The sequence below is a fragment of the Lepisosteus oculatus genome, chromosome 20, assembly GCF_040954835.1.
Source record: "Lepisosteus oculatus isolate fLepOcu1 chromosome 20, fLepOcu1.hap2, whole genome shotgun sequence".
Lineage (NCBI taxonomy): Eukaryota > Metazoa > Chordata > Actinopteri > Semionotiformes > Lepisosteidae > Lepisosteus > Lepisosteus oculatus.
Genome location: NC_090715.1, coordinates 3,661,226 through 3,678,097, shown reverse-complemented (window position 1 = coordinate 3,678,097; position 16,872 = coordinate 3,661,226). Strand labels below are relative to the sequence as shown.

General features: G+C 44.8%; 2 protein-coding genes across 3 annotated transcripts in view; both read right to left on the bottom strand.

Annotated features, from left to right (window-relative positions):
* ripor1 (RHO family interacting cell polarization regulator 1) overlaps positions 1-4,610 on the bottom strand; it is a 75,616-nt gene extending 71,006 nt beyond the window's left edge. The window contains exon 1 of the mRNA XM_069181414.1: positions 4,347-4,610. The gene's annotated coding sequence lies outside the window, so the exon portion shown is untranslated. The remainder of the gene's footprint in view (positions 1-4,346) is intronic.
* A 416-nt stretch (positions 4,611-5,026) lies between these two features.
* vrk3 (VRK serine/threonine kinase 3) lies at positions 5,027-16,806 on the bottom strand. Of its 2 annotated transcripts, none has more exons than XM_015368533.2 (15): positions 16,716-16,806; positions 14,168-14,319; positions 13,310-13,450; positions 12,799-12,906; positions 12,398-12,535; positions 11,898-11,953; positions 11,573-11,639; positions 10,215-10,299; positions 9,601-9,703; positions 8,549-8,641; positions 7,829-7,961; positions 7,452-7,572; positions 6,992-7,050; positions 6,257-6,393; positions 5,027-5,994 (listed from the first exon to the last, which is right to left on the bottom strand). In XM_015368533.2, the coding sequence occupies exons 2-15, from the start codon at positions 14,313-14,315 to the stop codon at positions 5,989-5,991; spliced, it is 1,395 nt and encodes a 464-aa protein (XP_015224019.2). In that variant the 5' UTR covers positions 14,316-14,319; positions 16,716-16,806; the 3' UTR covers positions 5,027-5,988. The 2 variants fall into 2 exon arrangements, with proteins under 2 accessions (XP_015224019.2, XP_015224018.2); XM_015368532.2 differs by lacking the exon at positions 16,716-16,806 and adding an exon at positions 14,928-15,072.
* Positions 16,807-16,872: the final 66 nt, after the last annotated feature.

Genomic DNA, 16,872 nt, shown 5'->3' with positions numbered 1-16,872 from the left:
ACTTCCCCTACAGAATGACTCATCCTACCCTGCAACAGAGAATGAAGAGCAACACTAGAGAGAGTCCTAGCCTGATCTCCTCAACTTGCACCAGCTGCTTTAACTGCAAGGTAGACAGCCCTTAATACTGTCAGCTTACCTAGTCTAATGAGAGTAAATAAAGTTCCTCATGTTCCTGAGGTAATTGGATTTTGTGCTCTGCAAACTTCCTCCGCCCATGGCTGCCTCCCTGTCTCTCCCTCAGCCCGTGGCTCTCTCCCTGTCTCTCCCTCTGCATGCCAACAGGTTTAACCCCTCGTCCTCTTCTTTAGCTGGGCCTCTGAGTCCGCTTTGTCAAATATTGCTGTTTTGTAGAGGCGAGACCAAGACACATTTCTTTCCCACTGATGTCTTATACATTGGTACTGGATTCTGTGCTCATCTTGTCCCTGTCATCCCCTCTTCCATGGATCACAGGTTTAGTCAACAGGGATGAAACTGAGACTCCCGTTGCATGGCAATTTGAGCCATTTCTGGTGTTGCCAACTGCAGACTGTTGTACAAGCAGTGGGACTAAAAGACTAACTTCTTTATTCTTAGTTCTATGCATTGACAGAGTTAGGGAGTTAGAATATCAAATATGCTGGCTTGTTCTGCTTGATCACTACAATTCGGCCAGGAGTGTAACTCACAAACCCAAGAAACAGCTCAGGCTGCCATGCAATGGGACTCCTATTTCCATTCCTGAATGAGGATGTCAGGTCTGCGGCTCTGGGAAAAGACTAGCCCCTCCTGGTGCTGGCAGCCCTTCAGACAGGAAGGAGGGCACCACTCAGGCCCTGACCGCTGCCTCTACACAAACAAGCCCACAGCCCATCTGCACTAAAAAACACTTCCTTCTGTTCTGCAGATCGTAATCATTTTTATCTCTTTCATACAATGGACTCTTTCCTGTGGAGGTTTTTTTTTATTTGTGTGTATACATTGAAATGAGCCAAACATATTCCACAGACCATTCAAGCACAAACACTGCGCTACCAGGAACAATGAGCTTTTAGAATGCAAACAGTTTATGAAAAACACAGTGAAAATCATCTCATAAAGCTTTCCTTTTAGGAATTTGTAAAGGATAACTAGTCTTTTCTTCAAAAATATCAGTAAGATGATGCCTCACAGCTCTTCAGTCCCGACCTGGATTATGGACTGGTGTACCCCCTGTGTGGAGTTTGCATGTTCTCCCTACATTTGCATGGGTTTTCTCCAGGTGCTCTGCTTTCCTCATATCCTCCCAAGACATGCAGGCTAGGCTAACTGGTGTCTGAGTTGTCCCTGTGTGCTTCATTGTGTGTCCCCCATCTTTCCTGATGGGCTGGTGTCCAGTTCAGGGCATCGACCCATGTTGCCCCCTTTTGTTTTGGGATAAGCATCTTTCTGAAACCCCAACATTCCCCGTGAACCATTCCCGGATAACCTATTATTTGACAGTGTGTATATGCTGACTGGGATATGTCTACTCACATATATCTGGTTACACACCTGTGAGCTGGTTCTCTGCTCTGACCTCTGAAATGTCTTTTGCTTACTAGATGATTTGCCCACTTCAGCACGCCTGGCACAGGGTGGGTAAATGATTTGTAAGGTCCAGTCATTCCTGCCCGCCCCAACTCACAGAGAAGGAAAACAGAGTCAGGGATCAAAGTTTGCAAACAAACACAAGGTCTGGAAACAGATGCTCTTGCCCTCCAGGCTAAATCCAGCTTGGCAACACACAGAGATTAACCCCCAGGTGTAAAGCAGTAAAGGTGGAAAAGCAACATTTCGGGATGCAGAGCCTTCTTGAGGAGTCTAGTCAACTTTGAAATTAATCTCTACTGATTCCTTCATGGCTTCCCCATTTCTCTACTAAATTCTGCTTACTTGCACAGACCTCCTGAGTTCTGTTCTAACAGCCAGTGATCCAAACACATTTCTGTGTGACTGTGTAGCGGTACAGATGAACACATGCCAAGAAGTCTAGATATAAAACACATGTGTGGCTTTTTTATTTATATCTGCAGCTAGGACCTTGGAACTTGTCACAACACATCAGTGATATTGGACATCTTTGATATAGCAGGAGGGAGCTCAGTACATGCTCAAGATTCCACGTTGGTCTGTCGGATTTCTTCTTCCATGAAACATTCAATAACTGATCCTTTGAGGCTTTGTGATCTGACCATTCTTGCTGTAGATCTTCAGTTTGGTGAGTTACGAAATTGCGCACAGGGGGAGGTGGAGTCATTTTGTCCACCAGGGGGGTGCTGACCTCACCTGGGTGACAGATGGCAGCCGTTCTGCACCAGCTGTCAAACACACCCTCCTACTGCCCGATATGTGCCGTACAGGGGACAGAAGCAGACTGATGACATGATTTGTAATGATAACAAACAACAGTGCCTTCAACCAAATCAGAGCAAATATCTGCAAGGTTTCCTTGTGCTACAAATCCTTCTCATCTGTGCTCTATGAGAACTTCTTCCTTGCTGTTCAGAGTTTTCTTTAATAGAACAATACATTAAAGGCTGCACATAAGAAGAGGCCCCTATCTAGTTTGGTTGGATACCAGGTGCCATTCAATCAGCTAGTACCTAACCCCCCATTAGAATGTGATCTATGGCATCCTGTAGCAAACCTGTCTCTACAGGCTGGCTGAGCCGACTGCTAACAACAGTCACTGCAGCACACATTCACTCCCACAGTACTGAGCGCTGGTGGGGAAAGACGCCTGAAAGCAGACCAAGGCAGTTCCCTTCCACAGCCGGCGAGACTGCCCTCCTCTCAGCCTCCAGGCCCTACCCTCCTTCAGTAACACACCGAAAGGCCCGGGCAAACATTAAGGGCCTAGGAGGACAGCCGTGGCCGTCCTTTGGAATGTCAGGCGTGGGAGGAATGCGCCCAGCTGGGAACGAAAATGAGCCCTCCAGAGTCAGAAACGACTGAAGGTCAGCATGCGCATTCAGGACACCGCAAGAGCACAGGAGGAACACCAGAGGACGTGGTCTCGATTTTCGTTCTGCCTCTTCTGAATGAAATTCACTGTGAAAGCAAGCGGACTTAGTCTTTTTTTTCATTCACTTAAGAACATCTGCCGTGTTCCATCAGGATAGATAGTTCTGCAACAACATGAGCAGTTAAAGATAATGGCACGAATGAATTGCAGTGATAAAATATTCATAATGCATCGGAAAGCTAGTGGATCAGAAACGCTCTTTGAAATGACGGACCCGTTACCAGGACCTTTAAAACATTAAAAGTCGTCAACTGCGTCTCTACGTGGTGTGAAGCCACAATTCATGGGGGTGGTGTCACAGCGGGGAGAGCCGTCTCAACAGGCTGAAACGTGGATACCCCCCTGCCTGAAACTGAACTGAAACTTCTGATTACCAAAAGCGGGCTTTGGCGCACACCAACCAACCAAGGGCGCGTCCGCGGCGCCGGCCCGGAGCGGACAGCTCCCCGGCGCCTTCCCCCCACCTACCAAGGCGCAACACTTTACTGTATGTCGCAGCCATTTACCCCGGGCTATCGGTCGTCCTGGCAACCTCACCTGCTGAACGCAGCGCGGAGAGCAGGGTGAGGTATGTGGCTCTTGTCCGGCCGCCAGTGCATTGTCCTGCTCAGAACCTACCAGGTCCCTTCCTGACTGCAGCAAAGCGAACATCCCCAGCATCAATCATCAAAACGAAGTAGCAATAAAAAAAAAAATGCACGAAATGGGGGTTTTAATTTGCGATTGGAACAAAATAAAAATCGTCGCAAACGTTTCAAACAAGCAACTCTATTCCATTTCTATATTCTCGCATCCTTCACCTCCACTACCACGTCAAACTATTACGCAAAGTTTACATTCTCGAATTAAACGCAGCCGTCAACAACCACAACATGTTAGAACCTTAAAATTGCGAATATTTATGAGGAATATTATCCCTTCGATAACGCATCAAAGTACGCAAAACACGCATATTTATATAAAGCAACTAACTCGCATTGTGTTAATGTCATTTTCCTTCACCGTTAGATGATTTTACTTTGTAACTTTTCAAAGTCAGTTCTATCGGTGACATATAAGTATTTAACTGAAGGCCGTCCAAAAGAGTTTGCATTATTTAATTATTTAATAAAAATGTATGTTTTATTCAACTTCAGCCTGGTCTCCCAAGTATTCAATCAGAAACGACGTACAGATTTTTCACCGTTTTCACACACACAAAATGAACAGTTTTGCAAAGGAAAACTAAAAGGACTAAGGGCACACAGCACGGGCAGTCTGTTCCAAAGGAAGAATAACAGCAAACATGAGAGAATGCGCATCAAAATAACCACCCTACCTGCAAAAAGCAGTCTGGAGGAAAAATCCCGAGCAGGCTGTGTTATTCACCGTGTTTGATCCGTCTGCTGGAAAGCGGATTCGAGCCGAGCCTATAGAGCTGGTGTTTATGTATTCAGAGCTCCCATCCGAAAAGCGCACAGCGGTGCTGTACTGCCCTGGCTATTAACAGGACAGCTGCCGAGTAGTTACTGTATAATCCCCCCGCCGGTGACTGGGAAACAGCAAGCGAAAGCGACCTCCCTTTTAATTACTTCACGGCAAACGAGAAAAAAAAGAGAGGAGAAAAAAGCTCCTGTCACATCTTTTCAACTTAACCATTGACAGAACAGACCGACCTCGCTGACAAAGCAGAAAGAAACCACGTTAATGCTATTGTACAAAGTTACAGAATGTAGCTGAAGAACAATATGCCACGGATTTTCACTCGCTGGTACTGTAGGTCGATATGATCCCTTTGTCAGATTATATACAGTAAAGCATTTTATATAGCCCTAATCCTAGATCGGATTAAACACCCCGAAATGTGTCATTTGCTTTCCCTGCCCTGGAATTACAGTTGTTGGTGGGCGTGACACCCTGCTCTAGAGAACAGTTACAGCACAGAGGAGACATGTTTAGGCAGAAGAGAATGAGCAGAATTATTTTATTCATGACAGAAAGAAGCAGCCTAAACAAATGTGTGTTTGACTCAAACATTTTATTTTCTTTTCAGCAAAAATAGTTTAACTATAAAAACCCCACAAATACAGTAAATGTTAAAAATCTCAGCGTGTACATCAAGAACACAAAGGGTTCACATTAGCAAGAAAAGTGTTTGTTCAGTGTTGTTTCCTCCTGACATAGCAGGAGTCTCCATTCACATCATAAAATGAACATAAAAAGAGAGAGATGCCGCTTTTTGCTAAGATTTGCAGAAGGATGTTTAATTCTAGAACTTCGTTCATGTGTTTGCCTTTCAGAACCTTGCAACCTGCCTTTTACAACATCTGTTTTGAAATTTTGAAACAATGCCCTGCTCTTTTTTCATTCCAACACGCAGAAGGCTGATCGAGAACCATTCCTTTTTTCAGAACTTTTTTTTACTCCTTCGAAGAAACGTGTAAGCAGGAGGGGTGTGGCCTCCAGGACCAGGACTGACGAACCCGTGCCTTGTGGGATAGATCCGGTCATTTGTACCCGTTCTCATGTTCTTGCAGGTGCTGGGGAACTGCTCAGTGTTGCGTCTGGTTAGATCATCCAGCGGTGCCTCGCCTGTCTAGCTGTGCCCTGTGGCTTGTGAGGGCAGGACCCCAGGCAGGGTCATTTCATGACAGACTGGTGACATCTGGACCTGGACTCAACCTGCCTCCCGCCCGACCTGCCTGTACTTGTCAAGACCTCGGAAAGCCCTACAACTGTCACTGATTCTGCTAATCCACTGATCCCACTTCTTTTCCACTCTTTCAAAAAAAATAAAAAAACTAACTTTTATAACTTTCAGAACAGCTTTTTTTAGAAAACCTTTCACCCAAACCTTTTGAAAAAAAGAATCAAAATCAAGTGTGTGCCTTCACATTTCCTATTACAGTGTTATTACATCTTTAAACAAAAAAAGAGCACTCCAGAGAATGTTCCTCTCAGCGGCTCGGCCCTCTCCCGCCTCAGATCTGAAAAGACAGAGATCGTGGGCTAGTTAGAATGTCTTGGCACTCAGAGGTACTCCAATCCCTTTCACTTCAAGACATATGCACTCGTGGGAACAGTCCAACGATTATAGGTCAAAACAATCGTATCTGCATGCATTAGTCTCCACTTGACCTTACTACACAAGCCCGAGAAAGCGAGCGCTGTCAGTGCCGGGTATCTCTGCTTAGAACCCAAGTGCAGAAACCCAGGACACAGCAAACCCCCTTGTGCTGCTTTACTCACCTGGACATCGATGGGTTGATCAAGAGAAGTCCCCAGCTGCTGCAGAGCATCCGTCATGAGATTCCTGAGACTCAGGTAGTCTGGCTTCTCATTGTACTGCAGAGCCATCACCTGGGACAGGTATATCTGCACAGCAGCTGCACACGGAGCACAGACAGCACATGACCTATGCACACAGCCGCTTGGCCAAGCCCTTTTAACAGGAAGGTTTTCTTTCTCTTGGTGTCAGATTGTTTCAACTACTTGCAGAAAGATATATGATAAAAGCTACTATCTTTCAACATTTACTGTCAGTTATTTTTATCAACTGAAGCAGTATCCCAAATATCCATCACAATATAATTATAATTCACTCCATGTATAAAGAGCTTTTAATCACAAAGGATCCCGACATGCTTTATGTACCGGAAGGGGCTTGGTTTATCATCCACTGAGGTGCAGTGTCCACCTGAGTGATGTGTGTCAGCTCCACTCCACAATATATTTACCAGGTTTTATTGAAAACGCCTGGGTTGATCACGGAGCACCTTGACAATATTGTTACAATTCTTTTAACAGCAAATACCACATTCAATTCATATAGTATTTAACTTAAACAATTCGTAGCATGCACACATGACTGTGTATAGTTACACTGTCTTTCATAGTACTAAGCAAACGTTATGTTGGTCTTCTGAGTTGTACAACCTAAGAACTGATCTAGATGAAATGAGAAAGAGACACCAAAGACAATACCTGGAACTCTTTTTCTTCCAAAGCAGTGAGCCAAGAGTCCTCCTACATCAGCCTTATACCTAATGAGGAATAGTAACAATAAAGAAGCATCTTTCTAGATAACTTAAACAACAGAAATAGCATTAGGTCGGTTTCTACCAAATCACTTTTAAAGAGGGTTTAAATCCTTGACTGGGGCAATAAGGGTGACCTACAGGTAAAACGTTTTATAACTCGCTCGGCAGCACTAGTAAAAAAACAGTGCAACTCTATGTAATAGCAGTAAGAATGTAGCATTCATTCAGAACAAAAACTGAGGAAAAACAACTAAAGTCATGAAGAATGAGATAAGTTCCATTGTCTTTGCTGTGAAAAGGTTGGAGTGCAATATTTTGTGATTGCATTGAAGAAACTAATTTCAATACTGTAAATAGTGTTAACTATGGCACCCTTCTGCCAGTCTGGGACAAGGGATCCTCACCTCTCTTTCTCTGCCAGGACCTTGCTGGGGCTGCCAGCCTGATGTGTCCAGGGCAGGGTGCCTGTATGCCACTTGAGCATGCAGTACCCCAGAGCCTGCAGGTCACTGCGCCGTGACGGGCCTGGGAACAGAGGGTGAGAGAGCAGAGGTGGGAGGACTGGATCACTGTACTGCAAATACACCTTGTACATTTCAGCAAAACATATAGACAAATGTACATCAGGGGAAGAGGACAGATCCGTGATGAGCCCAAGTGTACAGTAGCCTCACACAAACACACCATCAGCGCAGCACAGAAAACTCACAGCCTCCCTGACCCACTCCTGGGCTCAGGGCGACAGTCAACCCCTTTCACTGCACAGAGCAAAACCACTCACCAGCCCCTTTGTGGGAATCAATGCTGATGAACTCCACAGCACCCTCATGTGCGGTCTGGCTGCCTTCTCGGTACTCCACCTGTTTCCCACCAGGACAATACCGGAAGGCGTGGTGGTATCCTGCAAGGTACACCTGGAGCCAGAAAACAGCGACAATTAACCTCTTGTAGTCTTATGCAAATGCACTTACATCAGAGAACAAGAGGAACTTTTTTATAAAGTTTGAAACAAGCAACACAGCCATGTTGCTACAGCTGCTGTTCCCAACTTCTTTTAAGAAGCAGGTGGATGATTTCACATCAGCCAGCTACTGGCATCCAAATGCTCTTGATGTGCCACCTCTTGGTGTTGCAATGATCTTTAGGTTTTATGACCTTTTTTTTCTATAGATTGCAAAAGCAAAGCTACTCTTTTTGAAGCCAATGGTTAAATCTGCTTTTACAACACATTTATGTGCGGCAAATAATTCACCACAAGGTCACAGGGAGGAAAAAGCAGAAGATGTTTTGGCTGTGGAGTGACAGTCATTCGACAGCATCACAGCAAACAATTTCTTGAGTTTCTGTTCTTTTTGTTCTTCCTAATCATATAATACTCATGTGCAGAGTAGTGAATGAAAAGACAGTCAAATGAGTCCACAAAAGACTGAATGATTCCCTGCTCAGAGAAGAAAACCACAAAACAACAACCCTTGATAGCTGGTGCCGAGAGTCCACTTACCTGTTTGGGCTCTGCAGGATTCAGGTACACATTCTCCGCCTGGATGTCCGCATGAACATATTCGTTCTCATGGATGTACTCCAGAACATCGAGCTAAAGAGAAGAGCACAGAAACGTGTGTTTTGGTGTGTGTCAGACTGTCAGCCCTGCTACAGCACCCTAGTAAGACTAGGCGCTTAGGGGCACGTCAGGCTATGAGCACTGTGAAGAGCAGAGCTGTCAGTGTGTTCATTCTATGGGGATTTAGCACCACCCAATGGCCCTGTGCTGGAAATCAACCACAGCAGTTTAAAAGATACCTCTCGATTCTTACTTGAATGAAGAGCCCCTGTGGCGATACCGCATCCCTTTAGCCCTTGAAGTCTTCATGGCAGAAACACAGGATAACCGGTTGGTTTGATGTTTGAAAATGAGCTGAATTCAACTGACATTTGCTACAATACAAACATTCCCAGAATGCATTCCTAGCACTTGGTGTCACGCACGTACAGAGTGCTAAAAACGGCTTCTGTTTTACCATAACCTCGTACCACATTCAGCTAATGTACTGGAATGTTCTGTCACTGTTAAATGTGTTACAGTGCCACCACATTAAAACGAGCACCTTCGAGGCATAGGTCAATGATATTCACTCCTGATCCTGGAGGGCTGCAGGGGACCAGGATTTGGAGGTTAAGAAATAATCCTCAATGAATGAAGAGCTGGAGACAGTGGTAATACAGACAGGCTAAGACAAAAAAATATTAAAATAAAATCAAGCACTGAGTGGAAAGAAATCCATAATTTGAAACATATAATAGCCTTCCAGGACTAGGTGTGGCTATCAGTGAGACAGGGGAACTGTCCAGTCCTCCTATATCATGTCCGTGGCGGAAATGATCACCAGCCTGTACCAGCATTTGCAGCATTGTGATTCAAGCTAACACGCGCTGCTAATCTGTCGTCTGCTCCTTTTGGTCTTTGCTACTGTGTCTCGTACTACAAACTGTTCTTAGTTCCAGAGTCCCTTTAACATGGCACAGCTCCACACATCTGGCCATTCCTGTACCCACTATTCTACAGCAGAGCTGAAGGACAGCTTTCTCAGACAGAAGCAGAGTCTTCTCATCCAGGATGGACTGTAAAGATTGGCCCATGTTGTGGAAGATAAGAAACCTGAAAAAAAAAAATCTGAGGTCATATTTGCACATCACTGAACAATACAAATAATAAGGATAACAGTGGGTTATATGGGCATAAACTAAAGTGGATTAAGCAGTGAGGTCTGACCAACAAAGAGTTTTGTAATGCAAGACATCCTAACAACTTTGTGCATTACTTAAAGACCAAAACGTAGGCATGAAATCAGCCTGTAGAGTAGATGTAGTGAAAACTCTACAAACTTAATTAACAGAGAACGAATTTAGTAAATTAACTGCAACTCAGCTTGCCTATAAGAGACAATAATATCCTCCTCGATCAAGAGCCACATTCACTTAAGAGGAGAATTGAGCAACAAAATGATCAGACTGCAACCCACTGTGATTCAGCTGCAGCAGTGTAATGGATCCAACTCCCTTATTTTGCATAAGGAATGCAGGTGCAATGATTTTCCTGTACTGAAACCTCACGCAGAATCACTCATCCTCTCTGATACGAGTTCTGTGCTCTACACACGCATGCATACCTGTACGTGTCTGCGTGAAGCCCAAAGCCCACACAGGTAGGGATCCCAAGGAAACTCAACTTGTGGCATTTCATCCACTTTTCCACTACAAACAGGGATAAAGAGAACCAGAGATGAGCCGTCCATCTTTTATAACAAGTAACAAAGTGGTCAAATGATTACACACCCACCCCATTTACTGCAAACGTGCATCTCTGCTACCAGATGAACACAAAACCAACAAAAACACAACTTTCATTTGACAAAATTCCAACATCACCGATGGATGATATACAGAACACAAGAAGTCTGATACACACTGTGTAGGTAAGCCTGTGAAGATTAAGGAGGAAGATGGACCTGTTACTCAGCTGAGTCCAAAAGGCTGAACAAGCTCATCAGGAGAGCAAGCTCTGTCATTGGGTCTGACCTGGACCCCTTGGAGGTAGTGGCTGAGAGGAGAATGATGTCCAAATTAGAGGCCATCATGGACAACTTCTCCCATCCCCTCTATGACAGGCTTGCAGGAATGAAGAGCACGTTCAGCAATAGACTGATTCATCCACGGTGCGACAGGGAGCGCTACAGGAGGTCATTCTTGCCGTCTGCCATAAGACTGTACAACGCATCCACCTTGCGTCTTGGCAGAGGCAACAGCGACAGTGACCTGTTTCTGGACTAAACGCATATACACATCTACTGCTACATCTGTTCTCTTTTTCTTTTTCTTTTTCCCGTTTACAACCACTTTTGTGCAATATATGCCAGGGACCTGTGCAATACATTTATATTTATATTTATATCTATGGTTACATCTATATTTATATTCATACGTGTGATACGATTTTCTGTGTACTGTTCTGTTCTAGTTTCCTCTTGTGTGTCCGGACTGTGAGTAACTCTTGTATTGTATTGTATGTATTGTACTATTATTATATCATTCGTTACACTGTGGCTGTGTTGTCTGTGTTAAGCTGCTGTTGCACTGCAATTTCCCTCACGTGATCAATAAAGTATCTATCTATCTACAGCGTACTGGAAAATAATGCGGTATCGCCCGTGCATTTTGAATGGCTGCATCTGTAGCTTTCTTAACGCGAGAAGTACTACCGTAAATAAGTACTGTACTTAAGTACTACTACTGTAAGCAAAAAAAGGTTGTTGTTTTTTTTTTTGGGGGCGGGTTGGGTGTCTTTCGCTGGAAACTAAATAACTACTGTTATTTAGCTTTGCAAAAACTTAATGAGAGTGACAGTGACCAAGTCAACGATCCTCATCAGAGATCTGTTGTTGGAGGTTAAAAATAACAGCACAAATATCACATTAACATACTGTCCTGTGACCTACTGCCTCTGAGAAAAACAATGGGGTAAACTCGCCTAATGTGGGCTTCGCTGCTCTCTGCAGGAAATTCTGTTCTTTGAATATCTTTCCATCCTTGGCAGCCTATGGAAAGAAACAGTCAGATTAACAGAACAGTGGAATACAAGCATTACACAGACTCCCTTCTGGGAATTAAACAGGAACTGAAAACCGTCATTCTGGTCTTACAAGAACTATACCCAGTGAGAAACAGTGCTCACATAACCCCTAGACATACTGTAGAAGTGAAATTAAGAGTCACTGCTCTTGAAAAGGGCTGCGTACATTAAACAGTCTCTCACTGCAAGACTCTGCCATGTCTCATCTGAAATGGGTACTTACTAGTTTGAGGGTGTATTTGTAGTCAGCTGTGGGGGCTCCAGTGGTAATCTGTTGAACTGAAAAGAGGTTAAGGAACAGAAGTTTTATTTTAAAGAGGTAAACAGAGGGATGATTCAAAGTTCAACAGTTTCCTGTATCAAATCAACATGTTTCTATTTGCACAGTGTATGTCGGGCGAGAGCGACTAAGGACAAGGATTCCACAGCAGAGATTTATTTTTCATTTCCAACAGTTCAAATACCATTTAAACTTCAGGCTAGAAAATGAGCAAACCCTGCTTAACAAGGTCTAAAATGACTATATTCATACAGCAACACGTATAAAACAAATTGAGCTTTTACTTCACATATCATTATAAACTGGCATCTCGCACTATTCAGAGTGACACAAGGACAACACTGACGATCAGCGGGGCAGTAAAGGACTGGTACTGTATATTATGAATAAGTCAGCTGAAAGAGCACAAAGGTCATGTCCTGCACTGCTCCGGCCTCGCTCACCTCCGTACAAAAGCTCCGAGTCGCTCTGGCGAAGCAGCTTGGTGAGCCTCCACTTCCTGCCCGCGGTGTCCGTCAGCAGCTCGCTCTCCTGGAGGGGCTCGATGCACATCCTCCGCGCTCTCTTGGGCGTGCTTTTGGCTGAGGATTAGGGAAAGAACGATGAAACACTGGGAACTCTGCAAAATCTGCGTTCTGACATTCGATTGCCCCGTCTTCCTCTCGTTCCCTGTTCGGTCCCACGTTGGCGTGGTCTGCACAGCGGAGATGCAGGAAGGCCAGCAGGGTTATTTCCCAAATCAGTTGTACTGGAGCCTCTGAAAGGCCTTCTCTATCTGCAGCGCGTGCCAGCATTGTGGCTGAAGCTCCCCCCCCCCTTTTCCACAGCCGAAGTGTCCACTTACCCCCAAGGGGGGATTTAGGAGAGGGTGAGGCCTCAGCGGTGCTCTCCTCTTCCTGCTTGACTCTTGGGGACGCCTGGCGTTTGCGCGGTGACAGCGGGGCACGGCTAGCTACACAACAGAGACCACGCGTCAGGGCCGTGAGCCAAATGGCTGCTGTGCTTGAACGTGCCCATGTCTAGACGCACAACACATTCAGCAAAGGGAAAGACAAGGAATGCTGTACATGCAGCTGTGCACCACTGCGTTACCTATCTATGAATTGGCTTCATTACTCTGCTCTCCTCCCCACTTATAGCTGATGTGTGGTGAGCGTTCTGGGGCACTATGGCTGCCGTCACATCATCCAAGTGGATGCTGCACACTGGTGGGGGTGGAGGAGATCCCCATTACCTGTAAAGCACTTTGAGTGGGGTGTCCAGAAAAGCGCTATAGAAGTGTAAGCAATTATTATTATATTATTACCGCCCAGTGTCACAACTCACTGCTGCTTCTGGCTGGCCACCCTGCTTACCTCCAGGGAGGCTCTTGGGGGATTTCGATAGGGAGGCAGCTGTCCTGGAGCTGACCTCCTCTTCCACCTTGACCTTGGCGGCCGTCAGCCGTGTTCGGCGAGGTGGAGTGAGCGATGGGGCGTGAGCGGGGCTGCTCTGACCTGCAGAGGAACGAAACACACGTCAGGGTTTTGAAACAGCTGCCCTTGCCCTTGTACCCTGCAGGATGTCTAATTAAACATGCACAGGAGTATGGGAAGGAGCAGGGCAGTGAGGGAAGTCAGAAAGAACAGAGCACAGTGATGTTTAATGAGTCAAGACTCAAACCATGTGAAGACTTGGAAAGCAAAGAGAAAGTGCAATAAAAGCACAACGCTTGAAACACACAGTAAACTACAATATTGGCCCACCAATTTTCACTAATAGCCTTCGTGACATTTTACTTTAACACCGTGAGTTACTCAAGAGTAGCATAATTACCTTCAGAAGTGAAGGATGAAAAGTAACTAAGAGTAAGTGGGTTCATCTTTACTGGAGTGCTATTTTCACAATTAGTGAACAGGAATGAAATGTTGGAAATGCATTGGTTAGAAACTTATTAAACTATATATCTACAGTATATAATGAGTCTCTATCGAGATTTAGGTAAATTGCTCTGTGTAATTCTTAAAAGACACCACAGACACGTCTACTTGCTCTTTTTTGATGGAAACCTATTTACTCCGAGATGGAATGGTAACCATTCCACAGTCATTCAAAAGCCAACCTCCCCCCCGCCCCGTGTAACTCAAATCAAAAGCACGGAGACATCCAAGCACAAGCCGCTTCTCCGAGCGGTGTCTGTCTCTTTCAGCAAGGCGCACGCTGACGTCCCGTACCTGGGGGGTCGCTGGTGGTCACCTGTGAGATCGCTGAGGCTGCAGCCTCTTCAGGGTCCTCAGTGGGCAGCTTCTGTCCGCAGGACGGACAGAACTTGAAGCCCGCCTGCAGCTTGGAGCCGCACTGAGGGCAGTAGTGAAGGATCATGGTGCTAGAAAGAGGAGGAAAGGTGCAGGCTGAAGTTCTGCTAACTGTGATGACTGAACTTCCTTCATGGTTCTAATAATTATTCCTTACACGTCTATAGCGCTTTTCTGGACACTCAACTCAAAGCACTTTTTTACACGTTTAGTTTGGCCCTTAAATATAAACACTTACAGACGATTGCTTCTGGGGGGGTTATATAAAACAGTTTATCGATTTAACTGACGTTTTCATGAAACCGATGATTGCTTAACGTGTTCCTTAATACAAAACCCCGGGTTGCGAGACGTATTTAATTTGTTTTAACTTATTCAGTATGTCTCACATTGTCATAAGCTCAGCGTGATCGACAATTAATATTCATTGCACAGGTCCCTACAAAGATTGACCACTTCTTGTCTGTTAAAATGAAATACATGTTTGTATTTAACAAGACGTACAACAATCGCATATGAAACACTGGTATGTCACTGCAGGACTGAGAGGCGCTGGCTCGCCCTGATTAAGACAAGTATTAACACCTCGGAAGCAGCAGAACTCAATTGCACCGCCACTCAAGTGAGTTTTACTGTGCAAAACAGGCTGCACAGTCACCGAAAAGAGGGCAGATTGTACCTCAAGGTCCAGCGAATCCACAAAAACCGATATAACTTTCCCTCGCCAAACACAACCGTCAACACTCCTACTTGAAGGACTTATCAGTTAACCATGTTGCACGACCAGCTCCAGCCCCTCAGGAACTGGGCCGCCTCGGCGTCACGTGACAATAACACCGCTGTACGTCACAGGACGGGGCGCCGCCTGGGCCAAAATGGTTTGCGCGTCCCGACGTAGCGAAGGCGTTGAAAACGAGACGTGCTGCGATTCGCAAGCGTGACGTTCAATTAATATTTTATAGTTAGTGAAATTTTTGTGACAGACGGTAACCCCTAATTGCAGACACTGCTTTTGTTTTGTAGCCGACTAAGCCACCTCTAGCTTAGTCATTCTCAGGATCTTAGGACCCTTTTCTCTCACAATAGGTTCCTTTTATTAATGAATCACCAGTGTCCCCACAGACAAAACACTTATCCAACATAATTACACCTTTTTATTACAGTTTCTCAATCTACACAGGACCTATGACACTACTTATCCACCAGAGGTACTTCCTCTCAGAACAGTTCCAGGACCAAATGCCCCAAAGGAAAAGTCCGTGTGTCAGACACTGGTCAGTCCACGTCAATTTAAAGTCAGCCTAGTCCCAGAGACCAGCTGTCCCTCACCTGGATTTGGTAACTTTCTGACAATTTGACTTTCTGTTGAAATAATGATTAATACAAAAAGCTATGTAATGACAGAGATACAACAGTCTATGCTGTATTCGTTGGACTATTGGAACAGTTGGAACAGTGTCAGGTCCTGAAGGAATGTTTTTTTTTTGTCTTAACCTATGAAAACTCTCCTGCTTGCCTTTGGGAGGAGAGGGGAAACAGGTCTGAAAGACAACATCAGAGCTCATCATGTCTCTGGGGAGAATGAATGGCACCAGCTTCTAATCTCGGTTTTTCTCCAGCCAGGCAGTTCTGCTTTCAAGTCTCTCTTAAAATATTTACTCCCAGAGTGATCCAAGCTGCCACAGCCTTTCTTACGAAATGGTTCAGGGCCGTCTGCTCTTCGCCACTAGCCGACACCAGTTTCAAAACCGAGCATTTTGCATAGGAGATCTATGAAAATAAGAATTTGCATAGAAAATCTATGAAAAGTAAGACTCTGGCGACATATATAAAAAATATTCTGAAATAAGGGGACACAAACCCTTATCCCCTGCGCTCACGGAAGTGATGCGAGTGATTTTGAAATTCAAAAAGTAAAAAAAAAAGATAAGTCTTACATTATAGAACTGTGTGTTGCGGAACTCATCATTCCCATAATTCCCCATATTCATTATTCCTTAATTCTCCTCTTTCTTTTTTGTGGTAAATTAGTAGGATTAATGTAAGAACTTTATTGGATGAGCATTTCCAAACTTAAGAATAGTTAAAATTAATTGTTATTGTAACCTAAAATATCGATCACAACAATGGATTATCCATTAAATTCTAAGAGAGTATTTGGAAATGTTTTTTTTTTAGTTTCTATTGACTAATCTGTCACGAATTAGCGACTCTATGGCAGCACAACCGGAAGGAGGGCTTGAGTGACGCTGACGCAAACCGGAAAAGAGGAGCTCAGATGGAAACTCCGAGAATTAGAAACTGGAGACGGACTGTGGAATAAAAATAAACACTGCCAGACTCGTTTTGCATCTACTGAGAGGACGAGTAGAGAAAAGAGTGGAGGAGACCGAATTTGTAAAAAAGTACGGAGGTCGCTGACATAGTTTGTTCGACCCTGGCCGGTGCCAAGTCAACTAAACCTTACCCGCATCACAGTGGAGGGAAAACGTATCAGATGGACTCTTAAAAAAGTGTATTTAATCTTAAAATAACGTCTGCATCTAGTCGTCGGGGCCGCGGTCCTCAAGCAGCTGTGAAACCGTTGTGCTGTCAGCCTGTCGAAGCTGTTGTGTTGTATAACA

Bases quoted from the DNA above. Each gene is read 5' to 3' on its own strand.
- vrk3 (XM_015368533.2), bottom strand. From the start codon at position 14,315: ATGATCCTTCACTACTGCCCTCAGTGCGGCTCCAAGCTGCAGGCGGGC. The intron at 13,451-14,167 runs GTACGGGACGTC...GTTCCTCTGCAG, and splicing joins GACCACCAGCGACCCCCCAG to GTCAGAGCAGCCCCGCTCAC. The intron at 12,536-12,798 runs GTAAGTGGACAC...CCTAATCCTCAG, and splicing joins TCCTAAATCCCCCCTTGGGG to CCAAAAGCACGCCCAAGAGA.